The sequence below is a fragment of the Cataglyphis hispanica genome, chromosome 8 (genome assembly GCF_021464435.1).
Source record: "Cataglyphis hispanica isolate Lineage 1 chromosome 8, ULB_Chis1_1.0, whole genome shotgun sequence".
Classification (NCBI taxonomy): Eukaryota; Metazoa; Arthropoda; class Insecta; order Hymenoptera; family Formicidae; genus Cataglyphis; species Cataglyphis hispanica.
The window spans coordinates 8,092,640-8,108,616 of record NC_065961.1 but is presented as its reverse complement, the minus strand read 5'-3'; the positions used below and the strand labels follow the sequence as shown (position 1 = coordinate 8,108,616).

At 29.9% G+C, this 15,977-nt stretch overlaps 4 protein-coding genes across 5 annotated transcripts; 2 read left to right on the top strand and 2 right to left on the bottom strand.

Annotated features, from left to right (window-relative positions):
- The first annotated feature begins 46 nt into the window (after positions 1-46).
- On the top strand, positions 47-5,743 carry LOC126851753 (uncharacterized). Of its 2 annotated transcripts, none has more exons than XM_050596042.1 (7): positions 47-258; positions 397-424; positions 598-917; positions 2,929-3,179; positions 3,324-3,622; positions 3,702-4,261; positions 4,400-5,743. In XM_050596042.1, the coding sequence occupies exons 4-7, from the start codon at positions 3,061-3,063 to the stop codon at positions 4,676-4,678; spliced, it is 1,257 nt and encodes a 418-aa protein (XP_050451999.1). In that variant the 5' UTR covers positions 47-258; positions 397-424; positions 598-917; positions 2,929-3,060; the 3' UTR covers positions 4,679-5,743. The 2 variants fall into 2 exon arrangements, with proteins under 2 accessions (XP_050451999.1, XP_050451998.1); XM_050596041.1 differs by having other exon boundaries at positions 99-258; positions 4,397-5,743.
- A 403-nt stretch (positions 5,744-6,146) lies between these two features.
- LOC126851755 (46 kDa FK506-binding nuclear protein) lies at positions 6,147-9,157 on the bottom strand. Its single transcript, XM_050596043.1, has 4 exons — positions 9,025-9,157; positions 8,709-8,804; positions 7,218-8,253; positions 6,147-7,061 (listed from the first exon to the last, which is right to left on the bottom strand). Exons 1-4 carry the CDS (start codon positions 9,032-9,034, stop codon positions 6,980-6,982), a joined length of 1,224 nt encoding a protein of 407 aa, XP_050452000.1. The 5' UTR covers positions 9,035-9,157; the 3' UTR covers positions 6,147-6,979.
- Positions 9,158-9,353: 196 nt separating this feature from the next.
- LOC126851761 (actin-related protein 6) lies at positions 9,354-10,896 on the top strand. Its single transcript, XM_050596054.1, has 3 exons — positions 9,354-9,507; positions 9,581-10,552; positions 10,636-10,896. The coding sequence occupies exons 1-3, from the start codon at positions 9,434-9,436 to the stop codon at positions 10,763-10,765; spliced, it is 1,176 nt and encodes a 391-aa protein (XP_050452011.1). The 5' UTR covers positions 9,354-9,433; the 3' UTR covers positions 10,766-10,896.
- Positions 10,897-11,009: 113 nt separating this feature from the next.
- LOC126851760 (ubiquitin-like modifier-activating enzyme 5) lies at positions 11,010-13,458 on the bottom strand. Its single transcript, XM_050596053.1, has 6 exons — positions 13,192-13,458; positions 12,491-12,626; positions 12,222-12,418; positions 11,922-12,108; positions 11,478-11,814; positions 11,010-11,396 (listed from the first exon to the last, which is right to left on the bottom strand). Exons 1-6 carry the CDS (start codon positions 13,326-13,328, stop codon positions 11,215-11,217), a joined length of 1,176 nt encoding a protein of 391 aa, XP_050452010.1. The 5' UTR covers positions 13,329-13,458; the 3' UTR covers positions 11,010-11,214.
- Between the last annotated feature and the right edge of the window lie 2,519 nt (positions 13,459-15,977).

Genomic DNA, 15,977 nt, shown 5'->3' with positions numbered 1-15,977 from the left:
CGCGCTATGATCTGTCATGCGATTGGCTAACCGGAGATCGCATGAATGCCGAGTTCGAAATACCGTGCGTGACATTTCTCACTAGACTCTTCACACTGCCATAGATAAGATCAGATATGCTTTTTATCACATTCTTCTTGAATCCAAGAGGATTCCCTAAGAAGTCCACGGAGTCCAGTCTAAAATAATTGCAGCTTGCCATTTCAATTCCTGAAAAAAAATTAGATGAATAAATGAACCACAAAAAGCATTATATTCGTACATCTTTATAAATTTTATGATGGAATGCATCAAGATTTGACTACTTTCGAAAGGATACTTCTTCACGAATGGCTTCAACTCTGATAATAGCGTTTTCGAAATTGATTAAAATCAAATCTAATTTTCTTTTTACAGCTTGCAGATGATGCGGCAACTTTGTGTGGTAAGCACACTGACTTTTACCTAGAAAAAAAATGGGAGAAAAAAGTTTATATATATATATATATACACATATATATTATCATGTAAATAAAAATAAAATAAATAAATAAATGCTTAATAAATTAGAAATAACATAAATGCAACGAAAAGAAAGTAATTGATAAAAATGTATAGGAAAGAAAAGGAAGATGAAATGTATACGATAAAAAGAGGACAAAAGAGAGATAATCAACAGGATACGACCCCCACGAACGAAATGTTCGAGAAGAGAGAAGGACCGTTTCAGGTCTCAGGTCTCAGTCAATTTATCTCATTGTCAGTTGTATCGCGCAGCTGATCGAGTGATCGCCTCAGTGGAGTGTGGAGTCTTTCAGTTTCTTTTGAATCGTCGTGAGTGCATCATCAGCGGATGTGTGATCGACACGATGCGCGTGTAGAAAGTTTGTCGTTCATATATGTAGATATGTACTTTTTTGCGCGCATCCTCTACGAAGGTGAATACAATTGAATACTGAGATGAAAAGCAATAGAGAAAGAGAGAAATAAGAAAAGCAAAAAAGCTATATCCATTTATCATTTTTAGTGACATGTGTGTCGACTTGTTTTACAAAATGGAAAGCATCCGTAAAATTATTTATCATAGTAGCCTTTTGATTTGAAATGACGATTATTGCACATTTTTTTATAGATTTTTTTATAGATGCATCGAGAGAGAAATATATTCTACAAGCAAGATGATATCTTTCTCTAATAATTATATTAATTTTTATTTGCAACGATACTGCCGCAAGTTAAAGAATCTCTTTGTAGTCTGTTAAAATTGTTTAAAATTAATAATAGCATAAATATGTTCCTCTTTGTATATTAATTTTAATTATTTTTGCTCTGAAAGTATATCGGTGAACATTATAAATCATGATCGACATCGTGTTTCTTCTTTCTCGAGTATTGGATTTATTGCAAATTAAATATGACGAAAAAAGTACCAACTTTGAATGCTAAATATACTTTGTTTCACAATAAGCCCGCGAATGTATTTTATTCAAAACTTGTGAAAGTGATTATAAATATGATCTATCAAACATATTCAATTGAATAAATGATCGACGATGATTCTTTTTCGTTGACGCCCCTGAATGAGTGCGAGTGAAAGTCCGTAAGTTAAATATTTTTCGCGATTTCATTTCATTGCTCGTTATGTTGTGCGTGCCTGTGCGTGCATGCGTGTATATTATATACACATAATTGCCGTAACTTCACAAGGAAGCCTCGTATTATTTCTCTTCCGCAATGCTCATCAAAGCTCGATATTGAGAGATGTACATTCATAATTCCGGTATCAATAAATATTTTTGATCGATGAATATTTTTTTACATTAATTTTTTATTCGTCTTTTAAGATTTATATAGAAAATTACGATCTGTTTATATGCGTGATATATGAGTGTATAAAGAAAAAAAAGCAGATACATGTTTTTAACTTCGAATTCACAAATATATGCCATTGAATCGCAAAATTATCCATGAGCCAAAAATAAATCTAGAGAGAGAGAGAGCACTTGTTAAATAATGCATTGAGGATCGTTATGTCAATTGCGGTCACGATCACTCTGATCGAGTTATATGGAAAGATTGCCCTTTCTTCGTGCGGAGCTTTTATAACATCGACCGGTCATTCCGTACGCGGTGTAATATGTAAACATTGAGACGAACGTGCTTTGCCGAGGTGAAAGTAGTTGGCTGGGCGGCTGGCAATTGATGATGGAATGCACGACGCTCTCTCTCCCTCCTCCCCTCTCTTTCTCTCTCACGTTGCAGCATTGAACTATAATTATATAAGTTTAATTAATTATATAAGTTTAGTAATGTTGTAGTTATATGTCGTATAGTAAATATTTAACAGAAATACACACCATCAGATATAAATTTGCGATTTGGCCAATGGAAGAGCGATGGAAAAGTCGATAAATAAAAATGGGGAGAGTTTAATATTGGGATAATTTAATATTGTAACGCATACACGCATAACGAAATTTATAACGCAACAAATATAAAGGACATTTTCCAATATTCAAGTTGACCTAATTCAAAAATGCGTGCGCGCGCACTCACTTTCTCTTTCTTCTCATACATATTCCTCCTTGACGAAATTTTAGAAACTAAAAGAAGAGATGACTTATTTGTACAAGAGTATCCGATAACGTCGCGAATAAAACTGAAAAACTTTTTCATCGATATAATGTAAATTTACAAAAAAAAGAATAATCTACATTAACGTTCGTTCAATATATAATCCGACAAATAACGTAATAGGCGGTTTACGTCTCGGCCGTGAACGTAACATGAATGTGAAAGCGACCTTGAAATGTGGCTCATTCGTCGAATGCGCGTGCATTCATAATTAAGGGTCTGCTGTATAAATATCCGCGATAAAAGATATAAAATCTATAAAAAATTTCGATATAAAAAAATAAAAAGATCGATATTGATCCATATGGCTTTCAGGAAGAAAATACGAGATTCGTCGATGACAAGAGACCAGCTGTTCGAGCATGCAGCGATGGTTATTGGTCTTGAACGAACCTGCATGCGGTAGCATTCTATGCGTCATCGGACGCCGTCGAATGCAATCGGGGGATGCATTCGAGTGCCGGCGTTCGAGCGGCGATCCCGCGCGATTTCAGGATCAATTCCGATGGAATAGAAAGATGCGCTTACGTCGTGTCGCCCACAGTCGAATCATATGGAATCGAATGGTAAAAGCCGTTATACCAGTACATTATTCTTAGGATCCTTGAAATAAATATAAAAAGATGAGAAATAATACATTTTTAGCGCTTTTTACATCTTCATCATATATGCCTACCTACTACGATATATTTGATAAAATCATCTTCTAGGGTAAAGTCAGATTTGGGTGAGATCTCTAAATTCGTAAACGGCATCATAGACGGCAAGTCAGCAAGTACAACTCAGCGAGTTAATACGAGAAGATGTTACAAAACATCCATCAGCTCCGGCTACTCGAGTCATTCTCCACTGTTATCGGTCGGTTCATGTTCTTACTATACACCAACGTCGACGAGAGATCTGTCGAATGGTGGTCTAGCTGTGATTCACGAGAACGAAACAGCTTATGTACCGCAACCCATTTGGCCTTTTGTTCCATGTTATCAGGCCGAAAATATAGATTATGAAGGTCAGAACGAAAGCGGTGATTTTATTTTCTTCCGAATTTCAGAAATATCATTAAAGTATTCTTTCTTTTTTTCCAATAGGCATCTATACGTGTCGCGTCTGTGGTTGCACATGTAGCTATTTGCCACCGTCGACACCGTCGGCATCATCACCGCTGACAGCATCAGCGCGCGAGATGTTGCTCGAATTATCTCGAACTCTTAATTCTATGATAGACGGTGACATCGCGGTGGTACCGGAAGATATCTTGCGCGATATCTCACGTATCGTTTCTCTCGATTCAAGGAACGATAATTTATACGAATATGTTTACCCTTGGACTTTGAACGAAAATAATCTATCGGTATCTCCAAATTACATCAAGGACGTACCGCCAAGAGTCTATTCTGAATTATATGTTGGTCCTCGTGCTTTCTATGAAAATAACTCGATGCGACCCGCGTTATTCCTTAAAAATGATAGGATAACGAAACGCGAGAACGCAGAAAGGGAGTTTTGCGAAACGTCTAGTGGTCCATACGTCCTTAAATACCAAGATGACAAACATATTAAAAGTAGTTGTGCAAAACTATCGTTTGGATTAGACAAAGATAAACAATGCCAAAACGGACTCACCTCGACCGAATCAAAATATTCAACAGTGAGTACTCAATAATGATGCTCGATCGCCATAGCTTTGTAAAAGAAAAAGATCTCAAATTTGTTATTCGATTAGCTGATGTGTTTGTAAATTTGAGCGTATATTTGCACTATATAAAAGTACAATATGTTCCAGCAGTTGGATTACAGTGACATTGGCTCGTCTAGTGAAGAAACGATTGCCTCGTCCAACGATTGGAATCGTCGCTTAGCCGTTAAAGACTTAGGAAAGGATTTGGATTTCACTCTCGATGTAACGCGTGCCGAGCGTTTAAGTCGAACAATCGCAAAAGCGAAACGAAAACGGCAATGGTGCAGAGCCCTTACCACTCTTTTCGCTTTAATTTTCTTCGTATTAAGTGTCATCGTTGTCTCATTATGCATAACGAGGGGTCGTAAGATGTTTGGAAGCATTTAAGAGTCAAAGATTTATCATATTTGGATATATTCCTTCTTAAAATTGTGCGGAAGCGTCCTGTTTGATTCCATATTACGCCTACAATTATTTGCAGCATCTAATGTTTATGGTTTTTCCTTTACTAAGCTGGAGCCAATCATAGAATACTGCAAACAATTTTGGGTGTCATCTGAATGCGCAATATATTATATTTTAATATCTAGAATATTTTACGAAATATTTTGGTAGCTTTTACCAGAGACATTTTGTGATACAAATATTCTCGTTTTATGCATATCTGTTTCAGTACCTTATATAAGAAGAGATTTTATAGTCTCGCAATGAATGGCTGTGACCATGTCCTTATGTACAATTAAATACCAGAAATGGTAGCATTATACGATCATGCTAAATATAAATAATCAGATTTACAAAAAGGTGTGGTAATGATTGTGGTAATAATATTGTGCGATAAAAAAAACTGATATCTATATAGAAGTTTTTCAGCAAGAACGTCATACAATTAGTCTTTGACTATATAAATCAAAGTAATTCAAATAAATTTTTTTTTTATTTGTATTATAGTACTTTAATCATCCTAAACAATTGCATGACTATGTATCTGTTTTCTTACTGAAAAGCTCTGTCATGTGTAGCTGTTAACTTATGCGCGCATGCGCATTAAATTAACACTGATCCAACCTAGTCTAGTCGCGATCGGTAAATAAAGCTGGTGATGTGGTGTAGATAGTGGTAAAACGTCAAGAGTTAGAAAAAGACAGTGTGTGTGCGTATAAAAGTATCAAAACGTATGATCTTCGTATCACAATTCACGATTACGAATGTATTAACGGTGCTGATAAGCAACAGCGCGAACTGACATACTAACAATTTGGCATTTATTGATATATTTTTCGCATTTATCAAGAACATTCAAGTGTCGATGATACAAAGTGAGCGATACACAAAGCACACATTTACGATTTCGTCCAGGTTATTCTTATATCAATCTCGTTTACATTCGCTCAATTATTCCGTGGAGATTGGATATAGTATTGCTTTTACTACCTACTTTTGTCATCTGAGGTAAAAATCACTTTTTCTCGAGATTTAACATATACATAAAAGTAAAAAAGAAAAAGAACAAAATGATTGATTGTAATTAAAATTGTATAATATCATTTTCCAAGGTTAATGTTTTCATTATCTGTTAAAATAATAAAATATCCTTTTTCATGTATTATTTTAGATAACAAAATAAGTTATATATACGTACAGAATGGTGTGTGTACCATGCTTTGCTGTTCCTATATTTCTGATAATATGGAGATTTCTCATACAACCATTATTGATCAAGTGGTGGCAATTAAGGAATAAAGGAAAAGAGGCCAAAGAGGATGAGCCATGTCCAGATTTGATAAAGGAGTGTAAAAACGGATCATGTACTTTATCGTGGAAAGATAAACAAGATACTGTAAAGAAAAGCAATTAAATTTGTTTATATGAAATACATAATTAATTGATATAGACTATCTTGACATTTATATTTGGTTGCTAAACTTTTCCAAGAAGCTATTAAATATATATATATATTCTTTCAATATAGCATTTATGCAAACATGCAAATTCTTTGAATCAATAACAAAATTGTCTAATCCATGGCAAATTATATAGTATCTATTAAAAATTTAAGACATTTTGGTTTAATGTATTAAATGTAATGTTTATCCTACAATTTTGATATATTTTAGAACAAATTATATAAAAACTAGTTATATGGCTTATATAAAAAATATTTTGCTATTTCAAAAGTTTTTATTTAATACATTATAGTTATTTCTGACATACAACAGATTATACAATGCAAAAAACTTATAATTTACTTAGGATACATTAAAAAATATACTAACATATTGAAAATAGAAATTCTAAGGAATGTATATCAAAATGTTATTATAAAATAAAAAAAATGTTTTTGATTTACGAACTTTTTTATCACTTTGTGTTAATGCTTTATATTAAACAGATTCTCAGGAATTTTAATAAATCTATCTTATGCAATAAAAAAGAAATTCACATTATTTAACTGGTACAATGTCTTGTTTAAAAAAATTATACAATTCGTATGAATTTTATTACATTTTTCCTCTCTTTGTGTCTTATTCATTTTTCCATTAAGAGATATTTGTCAAATTTAAAAAAAAAATAAATTGATATTATGTGACATGCAATGATAAAATTATATTTTTCAATTGAAAAAATACAAGAACATATTAGAGTTCTTATCTTATGTATAATAAATTCTAGATTCATTGTTAATATTTAATTAACATTCTTAAGTTCAACCTCAAATACAAGTGTGCTATTTGCAGGGATTGTGGGAAGAGAGCCTTTAGCTCCATATCTATAAAAGAAACATTATTCTGTTAAATTACTGCTTAAAGTAATATAAGTTTTAAATAAAAAGATAAGTTATAAGGATAATTCATTATACGAAAGTCTACAACATGGTAATATAATAGAAAACGAAAAAGAAAATAAGAATAAATATTACACATACCCCATATTAGGTGGTATCGTAAGACGGCGCTTCCCACCAACTTTCATTCCAGAGATTCCCACATCCCACCCTTTGATCACTTCTCCTTTACCAAGGCGGAATTTGAAACCATTTCCTTGCGTATACGAATCAACTTTCTTTTCTTCTTTTCCTATTTTACAGCGACCCACATAATAAACTGTAATAAGTTTGCCACTTGTTGCGAGTGCACCATTACCAAGTTTTATATCTTCCACTTGTACACCACCTTCAATGATTCTCTTTTTTGCTTCAATTAGATTGTTCTTTTGCGTTTGCTGCTCTGCTTTCTTCTTTTGTTTCTTACTTTGCTGTTCTTGTTTAACTTCTTCCCCATTTATTTTGTTTTGCTTATCATGTTTCTTTTTTTGCTTATTTTGTTGTTGATTCTCTATCTCCTTTTTCTCATGTTTTTGAGGCTTTGCAATTTTTTCATGTTTATGTTTATGTTCTTGCTCTTGCTCCCCCTCCTCCTCCTCCTCCTCCTCTTCTTCTTCCTCCTCTTCCTCCTTCTCCTCCTCCTCCTCCTCCTCCTCAACATCATCATCATCATCATTATCTATTTCGTCTTCTTCATCTTCGATATCTGTGTCGTCTGAGTCATTTTCCAAAGAGCTATTATTTTCTTCATCATCATCATCATCATCATCATCATCATCATCATCATCATCATCATCCCAATTATTACCTTCAAAATATTTTTTTTTAATAAGCTTTGCTTTTTTTTTAATTTTTGGTGATTCTGCCTTTCTCTTCAAACTCTTTTCAGGTTTTGTATTTAATTCTATTTCTTCTCCTTTTTGCTCTTCTTTGATTTCAGAATCAGAATCTGAATCTAGAAGATCATTTGGTAACAGATATCCAGTCATATGTACAGACCCTCGACCATTGCAGTAAAAAGTTATATTATCTCCCTTTTCAAAAAGTACATCAAGCGGTGTTTGGAACACAGTGTTCTTATTTAAGGTGCAAAGCAAAAAGTTTCTGTCGTTGTATTTTAGCATTACCTGTATTGATTCTGTAATAACAACAGATAAGAATTTATGAATAAATAAATAATATTCCACATGATTTGTATTTATATATAAAATTTGTAAATACAAATATCTATTATATAATGCATACACTTCATTTGACTTCCATTTATTTTATCAATTAATCAGGATAAGAAAGAAAAAGGTTTCTAAAGATTATCTGGATCGATCAATCAAATGTTTTTGAATTAAATGTTTCGAATCATTTGTAATATAATCATTATCTGTAGATAATACAAATGTATTGGTGTTATATTTTAATTGCAATTTTTCTTGAAAACTAACTTATAATTTTTTAAGGAGAATATTTAACATATATGTACCACGATATTATTATTCCACATTTAAAAATATTACCATATTAAAATAAAAATAAAACGAGTTTCAATCAAAATAATTTGAAACGTATTTGAATTTTTGAACGTATTAAATAATTTACCACTGTGTGCTTGCGATACATCCAAACATGCCATCGACAGATGGAATGCCTGTTCTACACACTGCGTGTATCGTTTGTACGGTTCCAATATCAATCCTATAACAAATAAAATAAGAGAAAATTAGAGAACGTAATAATACAAGAGATTTTCGAATTTCATCTTATTTTAAAACACGTTTTTTTTTTCTTTTTCTTTTAGTTTGTTAAACATGGCACATGGCGATGCCGAATATTTCACCGCAACATGCAAATTCTTATATTAAAGGTTTACTTTTTTATAAAATTTTAATGAAATATTTATAGAACGATTACTTACCCCAAAACATATTGATTTATTAAGTAAATCCGTATGAATCTTTATCAAATAGAATAAAAGAGAAATGTACACGTGCCGCTTCCACCGTTACGAGTTACGACTCGAATACTCGACTCGAAAAATTCAACTTCACGCACCACACACACACACAAAATTCCATGAGAACATAAGTATAAGGAAATTGACCAATCCCAATCGAGTATTGAGTTCTCTGGTTGGTGCAATTTCATAGTGCATAATGTATGCGCATGCGGAATTGGCAAAACGCTCGTGATTGGTTCGATCTTTTTTGTGATATAAATGTGAGATGAATCTAAAGATATAAACAACCAGAGAAACTTACCGGTTGACAGACATACAAAATCAAAACTTATTTATTTGAAATTACATTTATGATATTTTTTTAAATATGAGTAACTCCACTTTTATTCTCGATAACGGTGCTTACATGGCGAAAGCTGGTTTATCCAATGAAACACCTAAGTAAGTATATCAAAATATACAAATTCATCTTCAATATGCACTCTATTATCAATAATGAATGAAAATATTTTAGATTAATTCCAAATTGTATAATGAAAGCAAAGAGCGAACGTCGTAGACCTTTCATTGGAAATCAAATCGAAGAATGTAGAGATGCTTCTGGATTGTTTTACATGTTACCTTTCCAGAAAGGTTATCTGGTGAATTGGGATATTCAAAAAACTTTATGGGATTATATATTTTCGAAAGAATCTTGTTCGGTGAATTTAAATCAGTTGTCTGTGATAGTGACAGAACCTATGTTTAATTTTCCAAGCATACAAGAAGCTATGACAGAAATATTTTTTGAGGAATACGAATGTCACAGTCTCCTGAGGATAAACGCAGCGAGTCTTTCATGTTATAATTACAGATCCGAAAATCCTAGTACAAAATGTTGCATAGTAATAGATAGCGGTTACAGTTTTACGCATATTATACCCTACATCAATGATTCAAAAGTAAAAGAAGGGATTCGAAGAATAGATGTAGGTGGTAAACTTTTAACAAATCACCTGAAAGAGATATTGTCTTATCGTCAGCTGCACGTTATGGATGAAACATATGTAATTAATCAAGTGAAAGAAGATTGTTGTTTTGTGTCTCAAGATTTCTTTAAAGATATGGAACGGGCCAAATGTAAGTTGGAAAAAAATACTATTGCTAAGGATTATGTTTTGCCAGATTATACGACTCTACGTCGTGGATATCTTAAGGATCCAGGACCATCTAATGAGCAACAAACATTACGTTTGACTAATGAGAGATTTGCTATACCTGAAATATTATTCCATCCATCTGATATTGGTATCCGACAAATGGGTATTTCCGAAGCTGTTATAGATTCCATAAAAGCTTGCGACGAAGAAACATGGCCTCATTTTCTATCTAATATTATTCTAACTGGTGGTAATGCAAAATTTCCAGGATTTAAGGACAGAATTTACAAAGAAATTAGAAGTTTAGCTCCAACAGAATATGCTGTAAACGTCTATTTACCACAAAAGTATTTTATATATTCTATTGCCATTTGTGTTATAGTGTGAAAAGCCTACTTATAAATACTAATAAATATTTTTCTATTTTTAGTCCAATCACTAATGCATGGTTTGGTGGGAAACAACTTTCACAAGACACAATGTTTTCAAATCTTTTGATAACAAGAGAAGAGTATGAAGAAGAAGGGCCATCTATATGCTTTGAAAAGTTTGACATATAATTTTATCTTTATGTTGTTTATATATTATCCTTTAATATATATAAAAAGGTTGTAACAAAATTACACTTATACATATTGATTTATATCTTGAAACATAAATTAATAAATTAATAAAAACCAGTTATATATAGCTTATATAAAAAATATTTTTCTATTTGAAATTTTTTTATTTAATACATTATAATTATTTCTAGAATATAACAGATTACACAATGCAAAAAATTTATAATGTATGCATATAATATCTTTTTCTTTACTTTTTATTTGTTAAATGTTTTATTTACGTAAAATATATCACATTATACATACATTAAAATCATTTTGCAACAAAAAGAGTTACATTTATAAATAATTAAAATAAAAGTACAATTCATTTATATATTTGATATCGAATATAAAATTAAAAAATATTTCAAGTATGGAATATGTGAATTTTTATTGCACTATTTTTAAATAGATTTCATCTCTGCCATTAATTCTTCTAAACTTGCTCCTGTAGATTCAGGAACAGTTTGTTCTCTTTCTAAATTGGTAACATGAGTAGGTGTAGAAATAGTATAGGCATATCGTACACCTGAAGTCGATGTTGTTTCATCTGGTTGCTCATTTTGTTCATCGACTAATGAAATTCCTACCAAAAAAATATTTAGCTAAGAGAGATGCAAAAATACAAATATATTTCAAAAAAAGATTATAATTTCTTTTCACTTACCCCATTTATTATCTTCATGTATAGCTTTTTCTTCTATAATCTTGCTTGGCTTTTGTTGACTTTTTGGTTTTTGTGCATATTCTTTTTGTCTTTGTCTACAATGTGCATCATCGCAATTTGGATTAGGTTTTAAAGTCATTGTAGGAAAAAAGTCTTCCATAGCATTGTAACCCAAATAGTAAGACACTTGTCCAAACTTTAGTAAGAATTTTAAAGTGTTCTGCACCAAAAAACCTGACACTATACCCATAGTGGTAGGCAATGATGCAGCACATACACCTTCACGTTTCAAAGTTTTCTCGTCGATACTAGATGCTACGATCAAAGGTGGAGCACACTAAAAATTCAAATTTAACAATAAAATAATTGCAATATATATTTTTTAACAATTCACGTGTATTTTGTATGATCCAATAGCCAATTTATACGTAATAGAGATCTTACTGCAAAACAGGCTGTTTCACCAGGCACAATGAATTGGATATGACCAGAAACAGCATTTTCGGAAACGCCACTTTCAAACCATTTCTGATTCAGTTCATTACATGCGGTATTAATTGCCATACGAGCTTCAAAATTGTCGACACAGCTCAATACCAAGTCAACTGGTCCATTTTTTAAGCTGGAAGTACTACAAAAATGCGAATTGTAATTAATCATAAAATATATAATAATTAAAAAAGATATTTAATATGCACAAATGTGTTATAAAATCGAATATTAAAGAAATTTGTAAATTTATACCTTATTGTATTCATGAAATCTGAAAAATTATCAATAGTTGTAATATTATAATTGTGCACCTCAATTTCCACATCAGGATTTATATAATGCAAAGTATTTGCTGCTGCTTCTACTTTGCTCTGACCTGCTTGATGTGGTTGAAAAAATAGTCTATTCATATTTGCAAGTTCTACATTATCATAATCAAATAATATCAACTGAAACATTATAATATTACACAGTGATTTATCATTATTAACATACAATAAATAATATTACTATTTCTTTACTTTTCCGATACCACATCTTGTCAACATTTCTGCTGTTACACTACCAACACCACCAATTCCAACTATAGCAATGGTTAACTCTCGTATCTTTTCATAATTTTCAACAATACCCATACGCTTCAATGCCATCAATCGACTGGAATAAAAATAATAAAAAATGTGCAGTTATTACAAAAATTTCTTGTATATTAAAATCTTATATATTACATATATCTTCTCTATATAATAAATATATATATATATATATATATATATATATATATATATATATATATATTAAAAATCTTATATCTCTTCTCTACGTAATTAATATTTTATTAAACACATATATATATATATATATATATATATATATATATATATATATATATATATATATATATATATATATGTGTTTAATAAAATATTAATTACATAGAGAAAGATATAAGATTATATATATATATATATATATATATATTAAATATATATATATATTTTTTAATGTTATTCAGAATTTATTGTGAGAGAATTTATTGTGTATTTGTGTATATTGGATGCTTACATGTAGAGGCAAATTTTTTGTACAGCCTTTTTTTACAAAAAATAAAGTAACGTTTTTATAAAAAATCGATTTATAAAAATTAACTTTGTAAAATTGATTTTACAGAGCAACATATACATAAATGATTAAAAACAGTGAAAAATATTTTTAAATTTACCTATATGGATTTGAATCCACTACTTCTTCTGACATATGTTCGATCTTTTCTCTCGTTGTTGCCGCATTTTTATCTTTCTTTTTTAATTCATTTTCGAGTTCTAAAATTCTTTGTCGCAGGCTTTCTATTTCATTCATATTTTAATAAAAAAAATTAATTTAATTAAAATAAGTTTTTTGCGAAATCAGTTATTATGACACGCTATTGACAACACAGCACAATTGACCATAAATATAGGAAATATCTAGACGGAGTGTATGCCACTTGCAACAGGATTGAGAACATAGGAGAAAGGGGATTGACAAGCTAAATAAGCTAATGTAACGGATGAACAACCAAGATAACGGTGCAGCAAAAAGTTAAAATCACGTCATACGGCGTGAAAATAGAATTGATTGTCAGATTACATGTCTACATATAATAAAAAAAGAATAAAGAATAAAGAAAAAAAGAAATAAAGAACAGCTTTGTGCAGAGCTATTGTTTTAGTCGATTTCGGTTATGTTATATTTAATTTTAATATATATATATTCGACTAATATACACTTATGCTTGGGAATGCGTTTAAACACATTGAACATGTTCGAACCACGCCGATAAAATTATCCAAAGTATACTATATTATTTATATAAAATAGATAATAATTAGGCCATGTTCCAAAATTCATTGCCAGTATTAGAAATGTATAATATATTTAGTTATGTGAAATATAGATTTCCAGTACTGGCAGTGAATTTTGGAATACAGCCTTAGAATTGATAATTTTAACTCATCTTTGATAGTAAAAGACAATGCGTTGGATTGATATTTTTGTTCGGGAAAAAAATTATATATTTATGTCAATCTTTTTTTAATTTTATTATAATATATTATTTAATCCTTTTTATTGTGTATATATATATATATATATATATATATATATATATATATATATATATAATAAAACGAGCAATATTATAGAAAATTGTTACATCACATCCACACACATTGCGTGTGGACAAATGTTTTATATTTGTAAAATCGGAAAGAGAGGGAGAGAATTTTCTTTATATCATTATTGGAGATTATATAAATAAATTATTTACTAGTATATTCGATATAGAGATATCACAAAAATTAAATGCGTTACTAATTATATGCATTTTGCACATCAGTACACATTTAAATTAATATAATTTTGCACAAGTTTTATTGTCATGTTTTAATCTACTTTTATGGCATGCTTAAAATATATTTTTATATATAAGAAAATAATGTATTAAAGTAGTAAAAATATTTATTTGCAAACTTAAACTATAGAGCAATAAGATGTAAAGGATATGAAAAATAATAGCATATGATTTTATCTTACAATCCTTCCATATAAAAAAAAAAGATTGGCAGGGAGAAGGAAAAATTGAGATAAAGAGTTAAAAGAAGGAGGATATTTTGAATACATTTAAACAATTTTTTATTGTCCTCTTTTTACATAAAAATTGTTTAAATGTGTTCAAAATATTAACCTTTAAGAAGATAAAGTATCTGAAACAATTCTGATTCATTGTGCCTCTCTCAAAATAAATTGCATATTTTAATATTTTATAGCATATTATAGAAAAATATTATAGCCAAAATTTTTAGTATAATATTTCTATTAGCAACATTTCATTGTATTTTCATATTTTTAAACTAATATTTGTTTATTTATGTAGCGATTATTATTCCACATTCCTCTTTTTTCATAAAACTAAATTAAAGATTATTGATGTCAACTTAATGTATTTATAATTTAAAACAGGTAAGACCTTGAATCTGTATTATACGCGTCGTTTTTGCCAAATAAAAGGAATTTTCAGTTACACATTCATGTATATATTAAAATGTTGATATTTGATGTAGCACATGTGACAATATAAAAATGAACAAAATAAACATATATTTATGTAGCTATTCATATAGCATATGTAGTATCTCTTTTTTTACATATTTATATGCTATATGTATAGCAACATATGCTTATTATAACATGTATGCATATTATATTCTTATTAACCTGTATATGTGTTTGTATATGTTGTGTGTTCATGAATGTATTGTTTGAATTATATATATTATATAACAAAACGAAAATAGTGTAGCAGCAATCAGAGAAACAAAGTTATTATTTAACTAATCATATAGAACACTCATTTATATTTTTATCAGGATAGGTTGATGTTAAGCATTGTTTTTAATGCATGAGAATATAAATGGCAATTGATTAATTTTAATACATATTCATATAGGAACTGATAAATCCTTGAAAAATTATACAAAAAAGATACAGTATACAACAGAGTATCATATACATTCTTTACAAGTATGTCTCGTCTGATGTGTAAATTCTCTTGAATGTATATTATACATGAATTGACTTTACAATATACATTTAGAATAATTCATATATTCAATGCACATAACAAAAAATACAAGGCAATTTTTTGGAAACATGGAAAACAAATTCTAGTGTAAGTTATTGTTAGATTTATCAACATACAGAAAAGTCGAGTTCATAAATATGCACATACATATATATGTATGTGATGTATGTATTAGTATATGTATATACATAAAGTTTTTTGTACTAGCATATATGTCAATAATATTTATAGGCTTTGTGCCAAATGTTTAAGGTGCTTGTGAATTTGCGCGCGATAACTAACAGACTTTATGTAAAACTTGCTTTTAATTTAAATCACTTTTTATTAATAGAAAAATGTTGTTATATTATAACATACGTATAGCAAATTTTCTTACGACGCATTTC

What these genes read in the sequence shown, in the direction of transcription:
- LOC126851753 (XM_050596041.1), top strand. Translation starts at nt 3,061, where the DNA reads ATGCATTCGAGTGCCGGCGTTCGAGCGGCGATCCCGCGCGATTTCAGG. An exon ending in GAATCATATGGAATCGAATG is followed by an intron (nt 3,180 to 3,323) that starts GTAAAAGCCGTT and finishes ATCATCTTCTAG; the next exon opens with GGTAAAGTCAGATTTGGGTG. An exon ending in CCGAATCAAAATATTCAACA is followed by an intron (nt 4,262 to 4,396) that starts GTGAGTACTCAA and finishes AATATGTTCCAG; the next exon opens with CAGTTGGATTACAGTGACAT.
- LOC126851755 (XM_050596043.1), bottom strand. An exon ending in TGTATCGCAAGCACACAGTG is followed by an intron (nt 8,254 to 8,708) that starts GTAAATTATTTA and finishes TTGTTATTACAG; the next exon opens with AATCAATACAGGTAATGCTA. An exon ending in ACGATACCACCTAATATGGG is followed by an intron (nt 7,062 to 7,217) that starts GTATGTGTAATA and finishes TTTCTTTTATAG; the next exon opens with ATATGGAGCTAAAGGCTCTC.
- LOC126851761 (XM_050596054.1), top strand. Translation starts at nt 9,434, where the DNA reads ATGAGTAACTCCACTTTTATTCTCGATAACGGTGCTTACATGGCGAAA. An exon ending in TTATCCAATGAAACACCTAA is followed by an intron (nt 9,508 to 9,580) that starts GTAAGTATATCA and finishes AAAATATTTTAG; the next exon opens with ATTAATTCCAAATTGTATAA. An exon ending in AACGTCTATTTACCACAAAA is followed by an intron (nt 10,553 to 10,635) that starts GTATTTTATATA and finishes TTCTATTTTTAG; the next exon opens with TCCAATCACTAATGCATGGT.
- LOC126851760 (XM_050596053.1), bottom strand. Translation starts at nt 13,328, where the DNA reads ATGAATGAAATAGAAAGCCTGCGACAAAGAATTTTAGAACTCGAAAAT. An exon ending in GTGGATTCAAATCCATATAG is followed by an intron (nt 12,627 to 13,191) that starts GTAAATTTAAAA and finishes TTTTTATTCCAG; the next exon opens with TCGATTGATGGCATTGAAGC. An exon ending in ACATGAAGATAATAAATGGG is followed by an intron (nt 11,397 to 11,477) that starts GTAAGTGAAAAG and finishes TTTTTTTGGTAG; the next exon opens with GAATTTCATTAGTCGATGAA.